The sequence below is a fragment of the Hordeum vulgare genome, chromosome 5H (assembly GCF_904849725.1).
Source record: "Hordeum vulgare subsp. vulgare chromosome 5H, MorexV3_pseudomolecules_assembly, whole genome shotgun sequence".
Lineage (NCBI taxonomy): Eukaryota > Viridiplantae > Streptophyta > Magnoliopsida > Poales > Poaceae > Hordeum > Hordeum vulgare.
In genome coordinates, this window is record NC_058522.1 from 42675962 (window position 1) to 42698009 (window position 22048).

Here is a 22048-nt window from a genome sequence, read left to right on the forward strand (position 1 = left end):
AGAAATTGATATTTGGCAAACCAAATCATGTGACAATCTAGCAGATTTGTTCACAAAGTCTTTACCAAATTCAACATTCCAGAAATATATTCATGGAATTGGTATGAGTCGTTTTTGAGATTTGCAAATTTCAGGGGGAGAAACTCCTAGAATCATAACCCATTAATTATCACCAGATAATAATTATTGTACGCTTTTCCTTTATGAGTTTTGCATCAGTTTTTTCATAAAAAGGTTTTTAATGAGGCAATATATTGTCAAAAATCATATGCCATACTTTCTATTTTCCCTATTGGGTTTTTAAAGGAAGTATTTAAGACATATTAATTGTTCTCTAAACTCACAATTGATTTTTCTCCTTCTTCGAAGGTTTTCTCGATTGAGTTATCAAGAGAAAATAATCATTATATGTTGCACTATTTTCTCCTTATTATTTTTCCACCGGGTTTAAAGGAGTTTTAACAACATATCTACACTATTCTCCTTATATTTTTTTCACAGGGTTTTTGGGGGAGACTTTCAAGATTATACAAAGGCTTTCACGAAGATGATGAACATTCTCAAAGACACATACAAAAAGGAGTTTTCATCAAGATAATAAATATCCAAGACAAGCAGTAATTAAGGGGAGTGTTAGAAATAAATTAGTTAGATTAATTAAAGGGTTAATCCCCGCTATGTCGGTTGCTACTTGTATCAACTGCCTTGTACCAGAGGTATATATACTCTTAATCCATCAATAAAAACACCGGTTTCATCATTTTATTCCCTTCTCTCGTTTTTACAGTTTACAGAAGCAATGGTCTGACCACTTACACTTTACAGAAGCAATGGTCTGACCACTCGTGACCAGCACTCGTGGTTTGCGATTCATCGACACCGCGTAGGCGCGTACGTACACATACCAGTACTAATCTTCGCTCCTCCGCCTTGTCACCGCCGGTTCAAACATTGTACGTGTCGCGTAGCCAAAGTGTCGCCGTCGAGAGAAACACGCGGCACTACAATTCTATTCCCGTGTCCCCCCACACAGGCCTCACCTCAGAATAATATGCCCTGTGCTGCCGATACAACATGCATACCAACTTTGAGCTGGTCGTATGACCAGACATTCTGGTTCCTGAAACCTCTGGGTATTATGATGCGCATACGCACACGTACGTACGTACGTACGTACACTTGCAAATTATATGAACCAATAATGAGGAACACTGGTTCGGGCCAGAAGTGCAGAGGATACGATACGAATCCGTGTTTGCGTGGGCGGAAGCGGACGCCGCACCGACCGAGCCGTCTGTCGCCCGCAGCCCCGACCCGTCCAGCTGTTCACAGCTCGGCCCCCAGCCGCCCATGGCGCTGGACGGACGCGTCCTCGAGATTAACAAAACCACGTCACGGGCGGTGTGCCCCGTGCCACCACCAATTTACTACTCCATCATAGATCACGTCTTCAATGCGATCGTCTAGTAGAAAATGCCCAAATAAAAGAGAAACATGCGGAGTAGAGCTGGGTTAATAGTATAGCCAACTGCTGGCTATAAACAGTCTTATAGTCCGTCTTATAGCTATCTTGTATAATAGTTAGTTATAAAAAATACTATTTTTATTATATATGGCCTGTATTTCATTCTCACAAAGCACCTAGGAGCACGTGCTAGAGATGGCTCTTCACGAAGAGTCCGCTTCCCTTCTCTCTCCTCTTCTCTCTCATCCAACTCAGTAAAAATATAATATTTTAATCCTTACAGCATGTTGACTGTATCTTATTGTAATTGCTCGTAGTAGATGGTCCGCAAAGCAGGAGTATTCGGTTCAAATTGCAGGCATCTTGCACTTTCAGAAAAACCCAGCATCTTCCATTTAAAACTGTTTTTAGATTTTGCACTTTGGGAACGCGCGCGTGCGTGCGGTGGGGTGTTGCTCGACCTCCATGGACCGTTCTCTTTTGACTTGGCTTGGCTTGGCTGGCCTAGGATTGAAGAGGGGGTTGGAATTAATGGCGTGCGCGTGTGTGACAGACAAGTCAACGGCAGCCACACAGCTTCTCCTCCCGCGTTCAGATCTCCGACATGACCGTTCCTGCCTCTCTGCTTCCCATCCGTCTCCTATATAAAACCCCCCACCTCGCAATCCTCTCAACCCATCCAAGTTCCATTCCTTCTCCCACATCGATCACTCCATCGTCATCCAAGAAGAGAGAGAGAGAGGGCAGGATGGCGGGCGCCGGCGCAACAGCAGGGATCAGCTCGGAGCAGATGAGCGAGTTCCGGGAGGCGTTCGCCTTCTTCGACAAGGACGGGGACGGCTGCATCACGGCGGAGGAGCTGTCCACGGTCATCCGGTCCCTGGGCCAGACCCCGACGCCCGAGGAGCTGCGGGACATGGTGCGCGACGTGGACGCCGACGGCAACGGCACCATCGAGTTCGCCGAGTTCCTCGCGCTCATGTCACGCAAGGCCGACGCCGACGCGGACGCCGCCGACCCCGAGGAGGAGCTCCGGGAGGCCTTCAGGGTCTTCGACAAGGACCACGACGGCCACATCTCCAAGGCCGAGCTGCGCCACGTCATGATCAGCCTCGGCGAGAAGCTCACCGACGACGAGGTGGACGGGATGATCCAGGAGGCCGACCTCGACGGCGACGGCCTCGTCAATTTCGACGAGTTCGTCAGGATGATGATGCTCTCCGACGCCGACCAGCACCAGCATTGAGAGCTTGTCTGAGATAGATAGTCCGTCCGTCCGTCCGTCCGTCGTCCATTTCTTCAGTGGACGGACACCACTTGTCGTTGTCGGCCGGCCACGCCCGGGGATTATTAAGTTAGCTAAGCTAGCCATGCATGTATGGATGAAATGAATCTTGAATTCTTGATTGATTGGTTACTGTTATATTTTTTGAAAGGTTCCGTTACTGTTACTACTTGGAAAAGCTAGATTAAGCCACTAACTGAACGTGGTGCAGAGAATTAAATAATTTTCGCCAGTGATTATCCAACTGACCACTCTCATCTTAGTTATCAAATTCTAACCTCTGTAGTCCTGTGTGCAAAACAATCTTGTGGGTAGAGGATAGAATAAATGGTTTGGATGCCCGAGGGACTGTGCTGACATGACAAATATCAATCCACGCCAGACCAATAGTCTGATCCTCCCTTGTAATTCTCCCGCTCCTCCGTGCACTATGCTTTATTTACCTCCCACACACGCCAATGGCGACGCCCCATAGCTCTCATGTGACTCAATGCATCTAATGAGGCTCTGCATGATCAGCGAACGACTGAAACAAAGTAGCTCCTCCTAACCAAGAGCAACGTTTTGGCTGAATAAAAATATCGTTAAAAATATTACATAAGTTCAAAAAATTCGGAAATTTGTGGAGAAAGATGACACAGTGCATGGTGTCCATGCCAAATTTCAGGACATTTAGATGTCTGAGTAGCTCTCATTAAAAAAGACAAATTTGAGGCCTCTGGAAAAGTTTACTATTTGTGCATTTTACGGTCCTGATTTTGTTTTCTTTTGCTGAGAGCTATCAAGAAGTCCAAATGATTTGAAATTTGACACACACCTCATGCATTCAATCATCTTACATGTAAAAATGGATTATTTCTTGAATGTTCTAGTATTTGTCTTTGAATTTACTGCTCATAGGCTGCACATGAGCCCGGGTCAGAATTGGATATTTGCTCCAATCCTATCTACCTAAATTATACCGAGAGCCATAGTATTTATGTTTTTTACACCTCATTTGGCTCCCAAGAATAGAATTTGGCTCATTTGATAGGATTCCAAATCCTGTTTTGTAGCACTTGAATTTAATATCTATTCCAATATTCTCGTGTGGGTGTCATAAGGAAATGGAAGCCATCCATTTTACGAAACTACCATTGTTTAGTATTTGAAACCAGCGTTCACATTTTTGTTTCTTGAGATCAACTAAATCGAATAGAATGGGCATTGCTAGTCAAGCGGCTTCCAATTCTTGTGGTAGCAAGACACTTGAGATCGGTTAGCTGGTATCCATGGTAGATATGCTTTTATCTGACTTTGGCAACCTTCTATTGGAGCCTTCGGTGGGTTACTCATGGGTGTGAGAGAGGACATGTTTGAGGCACACACTTGCACAAGTAGTAGGTTCTTTACCAGAAATCCAGAATGATTGTAATGGATAAAACATTAGGATTCAAGTGAAACTTGATCGATGTGTACAGGGATGCAGAATTATTTGATTGATTTTTTTCACGTGTTAGGCCCTAACATTTTACCATTACAATCGGTGGTCTTTTCAGGATTATTAGAAGATTAATGAGAGGAGTATAGTTGAAAGACGTCCTATATGTTTTTTTAAACTTTAGTTCCATTATTGAACATTGGGGGTTAAAAGAGTTAGAGCTTTTTTTTACTTTAATTCCATTCTCTTGTACAAGGCCACTATGGAAAATATATTCTGAATCTATATAAGGTCACTAACAATATTCGAGGCAAAAATTAATGGTGTTTCCTCATAGTAGAAACTTATTTAATACTTGCTTGCATGTAGTCATAATGATATTTAGCTTCTTTCTTCTCATTCCTTCCTTACATGCATGTGGTGTATTAATGAACCCCGTTGACAAAAAGAAAAGTTGGCTTACAAAGCAGTCATTAATTTTAATCTTGGTACATGTAGTATGAGTATGTGGCCTTGTATAAGGGAATGGAGGGAGTAATAACCAGAATGACCCCTATCTTTTAAATTGGATTCTTGTTAGCCTTTCTTAGGAACAACATTTTCCTTTTTTTTACAATCAAGACGCTCATTATAGGTGTCTTTGAGCATGTGATACGTCTCCAAATGTATAACTTTTGATTGTTCCATGGTATTATATTATCATTCTAGGATACTTCTTGAGTAATAATTTACCAATTTATATTACTTTTGAGCACTAACCTATTGACCCAGTGCCTAGTGCTAGTTGATATTTTCTCCGTGTTTTTACTTTTCAGGTTTATAGTACCAAACAAAGTCCAATTGCACCAAAACTTTTTTATGATTTTTTCTAGACCAAAAGAAAACTTGTATGCCTCGGGATAATATCGGAGGCCGGACGAGATAGGCACAAGCCAACAGGGCGCGACCAGGGGGCGACGCGCCGTGATGTCTTGTCCCTCCCTGGTGTCCCTCCTACCCTCGTTCTCTGGCCTATAAATTCACATTTATTCCAAAAACCCTAAAGGGCACCGTGAAACAATTTTTCTGCCACCACAAGTCTTTGTTCCATGGTGATCTCTTCTGGAGCTCTGTTCCGGCACCCTGCCAAAGGGGTTTTGATCAGCGAGGGACTCTTCATCAACCTTGTTGCCCTCATGATGATGTGTGGGTAGTTCACCATAGACCTATGGGTATGTAGTTAGTACCTAGATGGCTATCTATCTCTCTCTCTTTTGATCTTCAATACAATTATCATCACATCTTCGTTTTGATTCATCCGATGTAATACTTTTGTATGGTGCGCTTGTTGGGATCAGATGAATTGTGGGTTTATGTTGAGATTATTCATGAAAAGTACTTGAGTCACCTCTGATTATTATGATTCTTAACTACATGATCATCATAGGTTCATGAATCTATATGATCTATTGTATTTCTTTGACCAAGTAGAGTGATAGTTCGTCAGGGAGAGGGGTGCATTGTAGTGGGTTCAACGTGATGGGTTTCTATATCCCAGTGACAGAAGGGGACAAGATACGTCTTTGTGTTGTTGCTACTAAGGATAAGATGATGGGGTTTATTCATATTGATTGAGTTTATGTTGTCTACATCATGTAATCGTTCTCCAAGCATTACTTCGTTTGTCATGAAGTTAATACATAGAGAGGCCAGCATAGAAGTGCTCTTGAAGTGGAGTAATCGTAGTAGGTGCGGGCAGGAGTCGGCCTATTTGCTTACGGACGCGATGCCTATATACACATGATCATTGCCGTGAAAATCGCATAACTATCTGCTTTTGTGTCAATTACCCAACAATAATGTTTTTACCCACCGCATGTTGCTTTTATGAGATGCCACTAGGGAACACTATGGACCCCGGGTCTATTCACTTACAGATTTACAAAAACTTATCTTTACCTTGCTGCCATTATTTTTCTTTTATTTTATTTTGACATTTATAATTATCTACAATTATATGCACACCTCATTTGCTTGCAAATAACGAGATCAAGGGGTTTGACAACCCTCTTGCCCGCGTTGGGTGCAAGTTGTTTGCTTTTTTGTGTGCATCCGCTAAAGACGGTTGAGGATTGATATTCCTATTGGTTCGATAAACCATGGTTTCTTAACTGAGGGAAATACTTACCAGCACTGTGTTGCAATTACCCGTTCCTCTTCACAGAAAACCCAACGCAGATCACAAGTATGAGGAAGGATTTCGGGCGCCGCTGTCGGGGAATATCATCACCAACTATCATGTAACTTCACACAAATTATCATTCAATTGTTCTTATTTTTATTTTCTGGTATATTTAGTTTTATTCTTAGAAATAAAAATACATAAATATTTATCTTTGCTAGTAACTAGTTTACTTCTTTGCTCGCTAGTTTACTTGTCCTCCTTGTTATGTTGCTTGCTCAGTCACCATGTCTCAAGATACTACTAAGTTGTGTGACTTCTCAAATACTAATAACAATGATTTTATTAGTACTCCTATTCCACCCACCACTAGTGCGAAGGCTTTTGATATTAATGATGCATTGGTGAATCTTGTCATGAAAGGACAATTTTCGAGAAGTCCTAGTGAGGATCCCGCTGCTCATCTTAATACCTTTGTTGATCTTTGTGATATGCAAAAGAAAAAGGACATGGATAATGATATTGTGAAATTAAAATTATGAGAAAAATTCACTATAGGTTAATATACTTGTTGCGGTGGTCACTTTAGTCCACCTAGTTACAAATACCCGAAATACAGTCACTAAAGTTGTGCTAGGGGTTAACATACGGTCCATTATACATTTTGCTCTACGTATTTGCTGATTTGGTGGTTAGCTGGCTAGTCCACGTGGGCGTGGACTCACAAGTCAGCTCCAGGTCGTTGATGAGGTGCTATAAGTGAGGAATCCATGTGGTTTTTGCAAAGACACGCATATTTACACCCACCACCCCATCCGCTCAAACCGCAACCACACCACCTGCACCACTCGCTCGAATTAAAGAATCCACCTGGTCGGCCCGCATCAGTTCCTCCTCGCTCGCTCCTCCCATGTTCCCCTCGCTCGCTCGTCGTCGCTGCTGAGGTGGTGACCTTGAACTCGTCGGCGTGCCCGCATGTGGCGGCGGTGACATGAGCTCATCGTTGGACGCCGAGCCACCGCTGTCCTCACCCTTTGGGAGAGGCCTCCTCGATGTCCCTCTCATTCCAACGCGCCGTGCACTCGATGCCGACCTGCCCCTTTATGGTACATCGCCGATGTATCGCCCTTCTACTGTAGATCCTTGAACGCCTCCTCATGGAACGACTTCGTGGTGGGTTCAATTGTGCTAGTTTGTTAGGGTTTTGGCTGTGTTGTCACGGATCATGGCCACAGACTAGTAGGGTTTTAGGTACTTTATTGGGCCAAGTAGGGTTTTAGCAGCTGTAGTGGGAGATGATGATTAGGGTTTCGTGGGTGCGTTTAATTGGTGAAACAGAAGTGGTTTATTGGTGGATAATGTCCAAGCTTTGTTAATTTGGCCAAAAAAATGTGTGCTTTAATATGACCTTGTGTTGATCGAATGTCGCTTATTCCTCTTAGATACCCCAACATATTGATTTCGGGTCTGATAAATCATGTATTTGTCGAGTGTAGGCCACAATTCCCTGCTTTTATTCTGTAGATGATTGAATTTTTCAACAAAATGTCAAAAATGTTTGAAGATTGCACTGTGTGTTTTTATTGTCTGAATATGTAGGAAGATTGCATTGTCTATTTTTACTGTTTGAAGATTGCATTGTGTGAACAATGTCAATATGGTTGTTTTGCAGAACCCAAAGGCAACCACTTCTGTGTTGAGGTCATACGTGGTGGTTATTTTCTTTGCTCACGCAAGCATAGGGGTTACCACAAAGGCCACTCCATTTGGTATGACTAGTGTCATATAGATCACTGGATACCTAATGTTGTTGCCAGTTTAGTGGAGAAAATAGGTTATGAGTTTGATGACATGAACATGGCTTATTGGTTTGTTCATGGATTGACAGTTTACAAGAATGGATTAAGAGAGATTAAGCCGGGGGGCACACTATGAGTGAACCAATTCCAACATATTTATCTTGATCATGATCAGAGCGTGAGATCACATGTTAGTACTGTTCTTGTTTATTCTGATGATGAGGATCCTCCCGTGTTCAAATTCAGTGGCATGAAGCCAAAGAAGGAGCAAGTGCAAGAGGAGGAGTCACATCACCAGCAAGAGCAATAGGGTGATAAAGTTGAAGTTGAACATGGAGATCAGCAGCAAGTAGAACACGTAGAGACATAGCAAGTGGAGCAGCCTAGCCAAGTTCAAGTTAACCATGCACATCAACACCAAGGGGAGCAGCCTAACCAAGTTGTACTGCAACAAGCAGATCAAGATCCAAGTGAGGGAGATGCGCTATCTGAAAGTCAGGAAGATTCAGAACATGGTAACTTAGTAGGACCACCTCAACCAGGACATTATGTTCATTCACTTCAATTTGGACATAGGTCCATAAAAATATGTAGGGCATTGAACATGGATACAATAGATGGTATGTTTGATTTAGCAGTTCATGACTGAGATGATGATTATAACCCACAGTTTGTTGATTCAGACAATGTTGATTTTGAGGAAGGTAAAGCAGTCCGAGAAGAACATGATGATCCTATTGAACATAGTGACATGTTCTTGCCTGACGCTGATGAAGATAAGGTTAAGCTAAAATTCAAATCTTTCAGAGAAGAAGACATGGCTAAACCTAAGTTCCAAGTTGGTCAAACCTTTGGCACAATTGATTTACTGAGGAAAGTCATCAAAAAGTACAACTGTGAGCAAAAAGTTGACATTAGGTGCCCCAGAAATGATGGGAAAAGGCTTGATGCTAATTGTGAAGATGGGTGCCCTTGGTATTTGTTTGCATCATATGACATCAGAATTAATTGCTCCATGATCAAGAAATACAATCCAAAGATACCTGCATAAAGAAATGGAGTGTTAGGTCATTCACTGCTCCTTTTATGTCTGGAAAGTACCTTGATTCCTTAAGAGCTGATGAAAATATGAATATGAAGAATTTTTCAAGAGTGGTTCAGAAGGACTTTAATATGAAAAAATCAAGGAGCAAACCGAGAAGGGCTAAGATATTAGTCAAGAAAGTCATTGAAGGAGATGAGTTAGAGCAGTACAATAGCATGTGGGATTATGCACAAGAATTAAGAAGATCAAACCGAGACAACTCTTTCTATGTGGGAGTTAATGATGGCATCTTTGGAAGTTGTTATTTCTCCCTCGATGCCTGCAAAAGGGGTTTCATGCAAGCTTGCAGGACTGCCATATGGTTAGATGGATGCCACTTGAAGACCAAGTATGGAGGTGTTATATTGTGTGTTGTAAGGATGGATCCCAATGACTGCATCTACGCTATAGCGTTTGCAGTTGTGGAGGTTGAGAATCTGGCACATGGAAATGGTTCTTGTCAAATCTGAAGAGTGACTTGGGAATACTGAATACAGAGCCATGGACTATAATGTCAGACAAGCAAAAGGGACTAATTAGGGGAGTGAGGCAACATTTTCCTAATGCAGAGCACAAGCACTTTGTCATGCATATCTGGCAAAACTTTCAGCAAACACATAAAGGAGATGTGATTAAGAACCATCCATGGGAGTGTGCAAGGAGCACAACATCGGAACTGTGGGCTACACACATGTAAGAGATGAAGGCCATCATTTTTAAGCCTACATGTGGCTTGAGCAACTTCCACCAAACACTTGGATTAGAGGGTTCTAGAGAGTCTTGCCAAAGTGTGATATCGCTCTAAAAACAACCGTGAGGTTTTCAACAAATATATTCGTGAGGCTAGGGAGATGCACCTCAAATTAATGGTTGACAAGACCAAAACCCAACTAATGTTCAGATTCTACAACAACAGAAAAGCGGCAGAGAACCCGCCTGGAACCATATGCCTAAAAACAAGGAAAAGAATAGAGAAGAATATAGAGCTGTCAACTACATGCATGGTTTCAGGGGCTGGTGATGGCATTTTCTAGGTTGACAACAAGAACATGACATACATTGTTGACATAAAGGAAGACAATTGCACATGCAAAAGGTGGGATGTAAGTGGAGTTCCTTGTTACCATGCAATTGCATGCTGCAGGCATGAGAGAATTGAACATGAGACTGTGGTGCGCTCCTGTTACAGTATATAAGCTTTCAAGCTAGCTTACAGACCCATTATAAAGCCTTGCAAAGATGGGGATGAGTGGTAGAAGATGAATGGGTGTGAAATCAAGCCACGTGTCTATGAAAAGAGGTAGGGAGGCCTTCCAACAAGAGAAGGAGAAAGCGGCCTTATGATATTTAGAATAAATATGGAACAAGGGTGCTAAGCAGACATGAACGTACAATAACATGTTCATACTGCAATGAACAAGGCCACCACAGGAAAGGCCATGGCCACAGAACAGCTGGCATTTTGCTAAGGCCAAAGCTACAAGTGAGAAGGGGGTCAAGGGTTATTCCTGGTGATGTGTCACACGATGATGGCCAAGTCACAATGGAGCATGTTCAAGAGCAGCAATATGATGGACAAGCCACACCGGAGCAGGAAGATGTTCAAGTCACACAAGATGATGGCCAAGTCACTCATGAGGATGTATATGTCACACAAGATGATGGCCAGGTTACTCAGCAGGATGTACATGTCACACAAGATGATGGCCAAACCTAGCAAGATGATGAGGACTATGATACACTAGTAATTTTTCAGGCACATTCTAATCTTGTGTCCCTTTCTTTTAACTTGTACTTAAAAATGAAAAATGTAGTGATTGTACCATGTGATCGCTGGCTTTATACAGGTTCAGGACTTTGGATGCACAATGCTTAATAGGATGCTGCTCTTTAGACATGTTCCTAGAGAAAATATTGAGGGCACTATGCTAGATTCAACTTTCATCTCACGGGCATCAAGCTCTCAAGCAACAACACAAACAACCACAACAACAAATGATGGCAACCTCACCATGACGTTGATGCAGATGAAAAGAGACAAAGAAAGGCAGATAGAAGCTAGAAGAGATGCATCACTCAAGGCAATGAATGAGATGGTAGGGAGGAGAGCAGAGGAGGCAGAGGCAAAAAAAATCGGTATGAGGAGAGCTGAGCAGGCAGGAAGAAGAAGAAGAGCAACAAGAAAGAAGAAGGTTGAGGAAACAACTTCAAAGCAGGAAGGTGCAGCAAGAAGAAAAGTTGCACTGCAACAAGAGAAAAAGGCCAGAGCAATTGAAGCAATTGCAGCTAAATCAGGGCAAACTTGAATAAAAAAGAAGGACAAGAAGCAAAGAGAGCTATTGCAGCACTGAACAGAAAAGAAGAACAAGAAGCAAAGAAGACACAACAAGAAGAGGCCAAGAGACTAAGGGATGAGAAAAGGAAGAAATGTGGACATGTGCACAAGAAGCACAAGACAGTGAACACGTTTGATGAGTTCAGATGAATGAGTGCTTTCACACTTGGTATTTATGTCATTTTAGCTAAAACTTCAGCATGAGTTGCGTGATGCAAAATTAAAATGTGCAAACTAAATTAGTTACCTCATGCACATTGATGAAGAGCTGACATGGGAGGAGCAGGAGGTGTGATGTCTACTATGCAAGTTTATTCTTGTAGACTCGTGTTGGGCCTCGAAGCGCAGAGTTTTGTAGGACAGTATAAATTTTCCATCAAGTGGATGACCTAAGGTTTATCAATCTGTGGGAGGCGTATGATGAAGATGGTTGATACGTCTCCAATGTATCTCTAATTTTTTATGGTTCCATGCTATTATCATGTAAACTTTGGATGTTTTGTATGCATGAATATGCTATTCTATATTTTTTTGGACTAATCTATTAACTCCGTGCAAAGTGTTAGTTTCTGTTTTTTCCGTGTTTTTGACCTTTTTCAGAAAAGATTATTAAACGGAGTCCAAACGGAATAAAACCCGCGGGAGGATTTTTTCCATAACAGAAGATACGCAGGGAACTTGAGAACCAAGGCAAAGGACCTCGGGGGAGGTCACAAGCCCCCTAGCCGTGGCCCGGGGGCCGCGCCTAGCAGGCTTGTGGGCCCCACGTAGCTCCTTTGCCCAACTTATTCCGCCTATAAATTCTCTAAAAATCCAGAACCACCAGAGAGAGCCATGAAAATACTTTTTCGCCGCCGCAAGCTTCTGTCTCCGCAAGATCCCATCTAGGGACCGTTCTGGTGCCTTGCCGGAGGGAGATTCGGACACGGAGGGCTTGTTCATCAACACCATTGCCTCTCCGATGATGCGTGAGTAGTTCACCACAGACCTTCGGGTCCATAGCTAGTAGCTAGATGGCTTTTTCTCTCTCTTGGATCTTCAATACAAAGTTCTCCATGATCTTCATGGAGATCTATCCGATGTAACCTTCTTTTGCGGTGTGTTTGTCGAGATCCGATGAATTGTGGATTTATGATCAGGTTATCTATGAATATTATTTGAGTCTCCTCTGATCTCTTATATGCATGATTTCGTATCCTTGTAATTCTCTTCGAGTTGTGTGTTTCGTTTGGCCAACTTGATCTATAATTCTTGCAATGGGAGAAGTGCTTGGTTTTGGGTTCATACCATGCGGTGTCCTCACCTAGTGACAGAAGGGGTAGCGAGGCACGCATCGTGTTGTTGCCATCAGGGGTAAAAAGATGGGGTTTATATCTATTGCATGAATCTATCCCTCTACATCATGTCATCTTGCTTAAGGCGTTACTCTGTTTGTTATGAACTCAATACACTAGATGCATGCTGGATAGCGGTCGATGTGTGGAGTAATAGTAGTAGATGCAGAAAGTATCGGTCTACTTGTCTCGGACATGATGCCTATATGTATCATCATTGCCTCAGATATCATCATGACTTTGCGCGATTCTATCAATTGCTCGACAGTAATTTGTTCACCCACCGTAATACTTGCTATCATGAGAGAAGCCTCCAGTGAACATTATGGCCCCCGGGTCTACTTCACATCCTATTTTCAGTTCCACAAGTTTACTTTGTTGCACTTTTCACCTTCATACCTCACCATGCAAATAATCGTGAAGGGATTGTGTGGGGACCCCGACTAGCAAGTCGAGTTCGCCGTGCCCAGTGACCCCAAGGATCAATGTTCACTGAACACAGATACTGAATAATAGAGTCTTACATCCAAGTACCGAAATTATTACATCAAACGACCGGAAGGTCGGGTTCAAGAGCGAGGCCTAAGGCCAAATTAAACAGATACATCGAGTAGCGGAGACTCGTAAGGGCTAAGCGGTGCCCATGCCATCAAGCCTACACCGACAGGCATTCTGACTTGGAACCATCCTAGATCGCAGGTTCGTCTCCGACGGCGTACTCATCGCCAAACTCCGGTCCTTCCATGTCTGGTCAATAATATAACCAGTGGCAAGCCAATGAGCACTTTGAATGTACTCGCAAACAGCCCATGATATGAATATATAGTAAGGAATAAGAGTAACATGTATCTTTAGTGGAATGCAATGTGGGACATGATCTGGTATATGCAACCAATTAAAGAATTACTTTTTAAGAACATGTTACAAATACCAACATATCTGACAAGGGTTGAACACATCGGGTTCACCCTATATGCCAAGTCATCGGACTTGTCATAGCCTCAAGGTTTTAATGAGGGCTAAACCATCCGGGTTTACCCTATATGCCAAGTCACCGAACTTGATCATATTATTGTGATTATCATAACAACACCTTTTTAACACCACACAAACACACACTTGGTTTATGCGGAAATACTGGACGTAGTTTAAGAAGCACCACCCAACTGTCCTTGACCGTGGACACGACTATTCGAATAGTTTACACTCTGCAGAGGTAGTACGCTGGTCCCACGAGAAACGGGAAACTTCCGTGTCATCCACGACTCGCAGTATATCACATATACCCAAGGTAAGTACCCGATCATCATCTTTCCCCTGACGATACTAGACAAAGAGGTCCACTCGATTGGTACCCAGCCCACATGTTGTACGTCTTACGAGCACCGACTCTGGACCGTATCAACCATGCAGGGACCAACGGTGTGCCTGGAACTCATAATAATGGCATAGTCGTCCTACCTGGCACGACCCCATCACGAGAGTGACACCGATCACTCCCGCCACTAGTAATGTGGCTCTTTGCTAGTACCGACCAGAGTAATCAACAAAGCCCCGTCCCATAAAGGGGTATCGTGGTCGTACTGGTAAGGTTGGGACGGTCGACACATCATAAATCTAATCCCATTTCCGAAACCATACTCACACAAAATCACCGGTGCATCACTTCACCAAAAGTGATCACCAACTCATCATCACCCTCGGGCATTAGTGGCACCCGACGGGGTTTTCATAAACTCTTTATTTAACTCATCATCACCCTCGGGCATTAGTGGCACCCAACGGGGTTTTCATAAACTCTTTATTTAACTCATCATCATGCTCATGATAATATGCTCTATATTTACTTGTCATCATGGAAATAACATGACCCTCACGGGGTAGGGTCAAGCTCAATGCAATGATCTTATAACTTTACTAATCAACATGACATTAGCATGATCCTCATAGACAGTGGGGTCAGCTCATCATGTTTGGGCTCCAAGGAGCCATGTGAATATCATTACTATCATGCAAGTGCTTCGGAGAAGCCCTCGGTACCATCACATCAATGATGAACCGGCACTGTGATCACATGCAACGGGAAAAGTACTTGCTATTCTATCATGCATCATTTCATATGCTCAAGTCATGGTCAAAGGGCTGCTTGCCTTGGTCAGCTAGGTATCCGGGGTCTTCGAGGTCTTCCGCTCTAGATCCTCCGTCACTCGGTAAATCTACCATCGAGAAAGGAATAAATAAATACTAGCTCTCACTAAAACAGATCACAAAGTGCCTTTAAAAATGTTGCAAGGCTTGAATAAATTCAGTTTATTATTTTGGAAAATGTTACCTATAGTTTTATTAGCTAGGCATATTTATTTAAAAGCAAACAGAAGTAAATAAGTGCTTTTTAATATCATTTTATTATATCAAAATGGTTTCTGATTTTGATAAATGCCAACAAATACAGAATCAAATACTACTCATTTTTAGAAAATTACTGGTGGAAGAATCATATTTTTCTACTGGCTAAATCTTTTTATAAAAATCATTTAAGTTACTGGATTAAACAAAAGAAAAAAGGGCCAGGGGAACAGATCCAGCCGGCCCAGCCAGCAGGCCTGGCCACCAGGCGTGCGCGGGCCAGGTTCAAACCTGACCTGTGGGCCCCTGGGGTCAGCGTCAGCGGCTGCGCGCGCTGGCTGCCCCAGGACACCGACAGGTGGGCTCCACCTGTCGGGTCCTTCTCGTACCTCCAGCTAGAGAGGTGGAGATGGACGCCGTGGAGGCTGCCGTTGTCCTCAGGCCAATCTAGGAACGGGAACGGGTCCCTCGTGCCTCCTCCTACCTGCTCGTGGTCGGGACATCACCGGAGGTGGTCTGGGTCGCCGGCGACGAGGTGCCCGTGGCGGAAGGGTTTCGGGTTGGTGTTGAACTAGGGGATAGGGGCACGGATTCGCTCGGGGAAGTTAGGGGAAATGTTCTTTGGTGTCAAGGGGAGTGTAATGGGAGGTCAGGCAGCGCAGGAGCCGACGTGTAGCCGGAGATCGACCGGAGCTCCGATGCGGAGGGGCCTCGGTCGATCTCGAGCACCGGGGCTCTGCGAGCTCGACTAGGTGGCTAGGGAGTGTCTACTGGTCGTGCTGAAGCTGCTTGGAGGGTGTTGGGGTGCCGGGGGGACCTATTTATAGGCCAACGACGGTGACCCGACTTGGGCGCGCCGGTGACTCACCGTGGCGTGCGTGTGAGCACAGTGAGGTGCTCGCCGCGAAACCACGGGTTCGGGACGTGGTTTAGGACCTCCTGGTGCAACGGCCGCAGATGGAAAGCAAGTGGGGTCGAGCCGCAGCGACCGTGCATGCTCGGCCGCATCGGGCGCGCACGGGCACGCGTCGCCTGAGCTCTTGCGCGAGGGGAAGAGGGTCCCTGGGGTAGCTTTGCACTGAATGGTTGTCGGGGGAGTGTTTGGACATAACTAGGGAGGTTGGGACCGACCGGAGCGTCGTCCCCTTGCTGGTGGCTCTGTGCAGCGCAGCCAGAGCGCAGTTTTGGCATGCCACGACATGCTGGCTCGCTCTGGGGCACTTGGGACGTGTCCTTCATGTCCTGAGTGTTCCTGGGAGTGTGCCTAGCCGTTGTGGCTTAGTGGGAGCTCGAGCTGGTCAAGGGAGCAAGGAACACTAGTGTTTCCAGTACTGCCCTGCGGCTTAAATTGGAGTTCTTGTCACTTGTGCTTGGAGTTGGGAAGGGGCTGATTGACTGGGTGCTCAGGGTGTTCTGGTGCTCTATCCCACCAAGTTTGGGGCCTTGAAATTGGGTAAAACAGTGGCTAGGAGGGTTTTTACCTTCCTGTCAGTAGGTGTTCGACAGTGACTTGGGGTGCTTCCACCCCACCACTGGAAATGAAACTTAACAGGTTTGGTCTTGGGGTAAAAACATGGGGTTCCACCAAATCTGAGCTCCATTGAACAAGTTTGGCTTTGTAAACTTGAAAATGTCTCAAAATGACCAGTACTGTCCTTTACAAAGGAAGTGTGGCCAAACGGAGTCTCACAAATCCCATCTTTGGTGTGGAGTCCTTATTTGGGGTGTCAAACACCTGTGCAAAGTTTCAGCTCCATTGGAGAAACTTTGCAATGTAGAGTTGTTCCAACTCTACTCTGGTCAGAGAGGGTTTTGGGCTCATTAGGTGCACTTCCCCACCTTGGATCAAGGTGAGATTTTAGGTGAGCACCTAATATGGCTTGGGAGGGCTCCTGAAATTTTATGGGAGTTTATTGAGATAATTTCCTTTGGAAACATCTCAAAAAGCTAAAACAGACAGAAATGGTTTTCAGGGTTTTACTCAAATAATATTAATATAAAATAGGATTTAAAATCTTATATGTGGAAAAATACATGTCCTTCTGAGCTTCCATGAATTTACTTAGAATTTTCTAAGGCAGGAAAGCAATTTTCCTTGTGGGAATATCATTACTGGCCTTAGAAAGAGACATAGTTATAAAATAGGAAAATAATATTTGAAATCACCAATTAGTGTTTTTAATGAATGAAAATAATATTTGGATCAGACCACCAACTTTGGTTGGAAGTGCCACTTGGCTTCATGAGCTAGTAGTGCATCCCAACGTGATGAAGGTGATCTTGATATAAAGGAAAAAGGGTTTTTGAAGAGAGCAAAATAATAAGTTTTTCATAGGTTTGAGTCATCAAACAAACAAGCATACACTCAAACAAGGGTTCACATTGCACTCACAACATTATTTGAAAAAGTTTTAACAAGCTCTGATTTTAGCAACATAAAATACTTGTGGTGAAAAAGAGGGTGTGACAGACCTATCCCTCTTACAAGAATCTCGTCCCCGAGATTCCTAAGCTAAGCGCTAAATAGCTTGGGAAATTCTGATCGGAGATAGTCTTCACGTTCCCATGTGGCTTCTGCTTCGGTATGGTTGCTCCACTGAACCTTGAAAAACTTGATGGTGCGGCTTCTGGTGCAACGTTCGGCTTCATCCAAAATGCGGATCGGTCTCTCGCGGTAGGTAAGATCTGGTTGAAGGTCAATAGATTGATGATCAATGTCCTTGTAAAGATCGGGACGGTTCGGCACTTGCAAACACTTCCGGAGTTGTGACACGTGGAACATGTTGTGCACACCCGAAAGCTCAGGAGGTAGCTCTAACTGATAAACTACTTCCCCGCGCCTTGCCGTGATCTTGAAGGGTCCAACGAACCTTGGAGCTAGCTTCCCCTTGACGTGGAAACGCTTGGTCCCCTTGAGAGGCATGACTCGCAAGTACACCTGGTCTCCGGGAACAAACTCCACGTTTCTGCGGCGAGGGTCCGCGTAACTCTTCTGCCTTGACTTAGTTGCCTCCAAGTTCTCTCGGACAAGTTGAACCTTGTCCCCTGCTTCCTGCAGTGCTTCTGGTCCAAAGACTAGTCCTTCACCGGTTTCGGACCAATTGAGCAGGGTGCGGCACTTCCGCCCATATAACACTTCGAATGGGGCCATTTGAAGACTGGATTGGTAGCTGTTGTTGTAAGAAAACTCAGCAAACGGCAGGCAGTCTTCCCACTTGGCACCATGGGCCAAAACACAAGCGCGGAGCATGTCCTCAAGTATTTGGTTTACCCTCTCGGTCTGTCCACCCGTTTGCGGGTGGAAAGCCGTACTGAAGGAGAGTTTGGTCCCGAGAGCTTCTTGAAACTTCTTCCAGAATCTTGAGGTGAATTGCGTGTCGCGGTCGAACACGATCTCTTTGGGAACTCCATGGAGACTCACCACTCGATGAATGTATAGACTGGCCAGCTGGCTGCCATCATAGGTGGTGTTGACGGGGATGAAATGGGCCACCTTGGTCAAATGATCGACTATGACCCAAATGGAGTTATGACCCTTATTCGACTGGGGCAACCCGGTGATGAAGTCCATGCCGACTTTATCCCACTTCCATTCCGGCACTTGAAGAGGTTGTAGCAATCCAGCAGGTCGCTGGTGTTCAGCCTTGACTCGCTGACATACATCGCATTTAGCGACATAGGAGCCGATTTCCCTCTTCATGCCATGCCACCAGAATCGTTCTCGGATGTCTTGGTACATCTTGGTACCACCTGGATGGATAGAGTACGGTGTGTCATGAGCCTCTTGCAGGATCAGGTCCTTAAGTTCGGCCTTGTTAGGTACGCATAAGCGCTTCCCGTACCACAGTACTCATTGCTCATCAATCGAGAATCCTGGGGCTTTGCCTTCTCGCACCTTCCTCTTGAGGCCTTCGATACTCTTGTGCCCCTTCTGGGCTTCCTTGATGTCGTCTGCCAGAGTAGGCTTGATTTCGACGTTGGCCAGGTACCCTGGTTCGACTATCTCAAGCCCGAAGTCCTCCATCTCTTCATACAAGACGGGTAACCTTTCCTTGAGCGTGACGTTCAAGGAGACTGCCTTCCGGCTCAAGGCATCAGCTACCACGTTCGCCTTGCGGGGATGGTACTGAATGCTGAGGTCGTAATCCTTGATTAACTCAAGCCATCTCCGCTGTCTCATATTCAGCTCCCTTTGAGTGAAGATATATTTCAGACTTTTATGGTCTGTATATATCTCACATCGCTTTCCCAGAAGGTAATGTTGCCACGTCTTCAAAGCATGCACTACAGCTGCTAGCTCGAGATCATGGGTGGCGTAGTTCTCCTCATGCGGTCGCAGTTGCCGTGACAAGTACGCCACGACCCTGCCATCTTGCATTAGGATTCCGCCGAGCCCGGTTCCAGAGGCATCACAATATATCATGAATTACTTGCTGATGTCTGGGGTAGCCAACACCGGGGCGGTAGTTAGCCTCTTCTTCAACTCCTGGAAGCTTGCTTCACACGCCGGTGTCCACTCGACTTCTGGCCCTTCCTCAAGAGCTGAGTCATAGGTCGGGGCGATGCTGGAAAATCCTTCGACAAACTTGCGGTAGTATCCCGTGAGCCCGAGGAAACTCCTAACATCCTTCATGTCCTTTGGTGATTCCCAGTTGGTCACTGTAGTAATCTTGGACCGATCTACGGCCAAACCGCGTGCCGTCAGGGTATGACCCAGAAATCCAACTTCGTTCAGCCAGAACTGACACTTGCTGAATTTGGCATAAAGTTGGTGCTCTCAAAGCTTTCCCAGAACTAGCCTCGGATGTTGCTCATGCTCCTCTTCGGACTTGGAGAAGATTAATATGTCATCGATGAACACGACGACAAACTTGTCCAAATATTCCATGAAGACCTTGTTCATGAGGTACATGAAGTAGGCTGGGGCATTAGTCAAACCGAAGGGCATGACACTGCATTCATATAGACCGTACCGGGTCATGAATGCAGTCTTGGGTATATCTTTGGGTCGGATCTTCAACTGGTAGTATCCCGATCAAAGATCGATCTTGGAAAATACCCTGGCCCCGTTTAACTGGTCAAACAGGTCTTTGATCTTGGGGAGCGGGTACTTGTTCTTAATTGTGACTTCATTAAGAGAACGGTAGTCGACGCAGAGTCGAATGGTACCATCCTTCTTTGAAACAAATAGAACAGGTGATCCCCAAGGTGACGCACTCGGACGAATGAACCCTTTCATGAGTTGCTCATCCAGGTGTTTCTTCAGCTCTGCCAGCTCTTCGGAACCCATCCTGTAAGGATTTTTATATATAGGCCTTGATCCGGGCATGAGCTCAATGATGAACTCGATGTATCGGTCAGGAGGCATTCCGGGTAGCTCGTCAGGAAAGACGTCCAGGTATTCACAGACTATAGGCACTTGATCAAGCTCTATCTCGGATAGACTACTCACTCGAGATGCGTGAGCCGATACTGGCTCGGAGACAAACTTGACCTTGACCCCTTGGTTGCTTATCATGGTAATGGCCCTGTTGGCACAGTCCAAAAGACTCTGGTGCTTGGCCATCCAATCCATGCCAAGGATTACTTCTACACCTTGCGATTTAAGCACAATGAGGTCTGCCAAGAAACTCGTCCCATTGATAACAATGTTGACCCTTCTACACCCTAGGTTGGTTCTCAATACTGCTCCCGGGGTTTGAATTGCCATCTGCCCACGGAGTAAAGTGGGTTTTAAACCGCACTTCTCCGCAAATCCTTGAGTAACAAAAGAATGCAAGGCACCACAATCAAACAACACTGTTGCTGGAGTTGTGTTGACGAGGAACGTACCCAGAATGCAGTCCGGGTCTTCCTGTGCTTCTTCTGCAGTGATGTGATTGACTCGGCCCCTGCCATTGAACTGTTGGTTGCGGGGGGCCTGGTTCCTTCCTCGTGTACCTTGACCGGGGTTGGGTGCATTGGGACGCGGTGCATAGGGCTTCTTGTTGGGACACTCCCTGGAATAGTGCCCAGTCTGACCACGCCCAAAGCAGGTGACTTGCCCCGGAGGGTTGGTCTTGACTCCACCGTTGTTCGGCGGGTTGACTGCTGGCTTGGCTTGCTGCTGAGGCTGATAATTCTGGGGGAACACTGGATACTTGTACTGCTGCTGCTGAAAGTTGGGTCTTGCAGGTGCTGACTGCCATGGTCTTGGTCTTGCGTTATCGGGTTCTCCACTGCCTATCAGTTTGCGCTTGCGGGTGTCGTCCATCGCACGACGCTTGTCTTCCAGCATAAGCGCCTTGTTAACCAGCTCGCTGAAAGTCTGGCAGTCGCAAACCACCAGCTGGTATTGCAGGGACTGCTGTAACCCTTCCATGAAGCGTTCCACTTTAGCGGCCTCAGTGTTAACATCTTCATGCGCGTACCTCGACAAGAGGTTAAACTTCTGCAGGTACTCCTTAACAGTTCCACTGCCCTGCCTCAAGGCTCGGAATTCCCGCTTCTTAATGGTCATCAGTCCAGGTGGAATGTGAGCCGAGCGAAATCCTTCCTTGAACATCTCCCAAGTGATGACTTGCCCTGCCCGCATGATCTGGAATCCATCCCACCATGCCCTGGCGGTGCCTCCAAGACAGTGAGAAGCATAAAGGACTTTCTCATGATCATCGGTGCACTTGACCAGCGCAAGGAGGTATTCAATGGTGCGAATCCAGTCATCGGCGTCTAGGGGTTCAGTTAACTCCGTGAATATGGGAGGCGTAGTCCGCATGAACTCAGAAAGAGTAGAGCGACCACCGCCATTCCCATTCCGCGGCGGGTTGTCGACCAGAACTT

At 45.2% G+C, this 22048-nt stretch overlaps 1 protein-coding gene across 1 annotated transcript; it reads left to right on the forward strand.

The window, feature by feature from the left end:
* The first annotated feature begins 2040 nt into the window (after positions 1-2040).
* On the forward strand, positions 2041-2888 carry LOC123395667 (calmodulin-like protein 5). Its single transcript, XM_045090689.1, has one exon. It carries the CDS (start codon positions 2070-2072, stop codon positions 2709-2711), a length of 642 nt encoding a protein of 213 aa, XP_044946624.1. The 5' UTR covers positions 2041-2069; the 3' UTR covers positions 2712-2888.
* The last annotated feature ends 19160 nt before the right edge of the window (positions 2889-22048 follow it).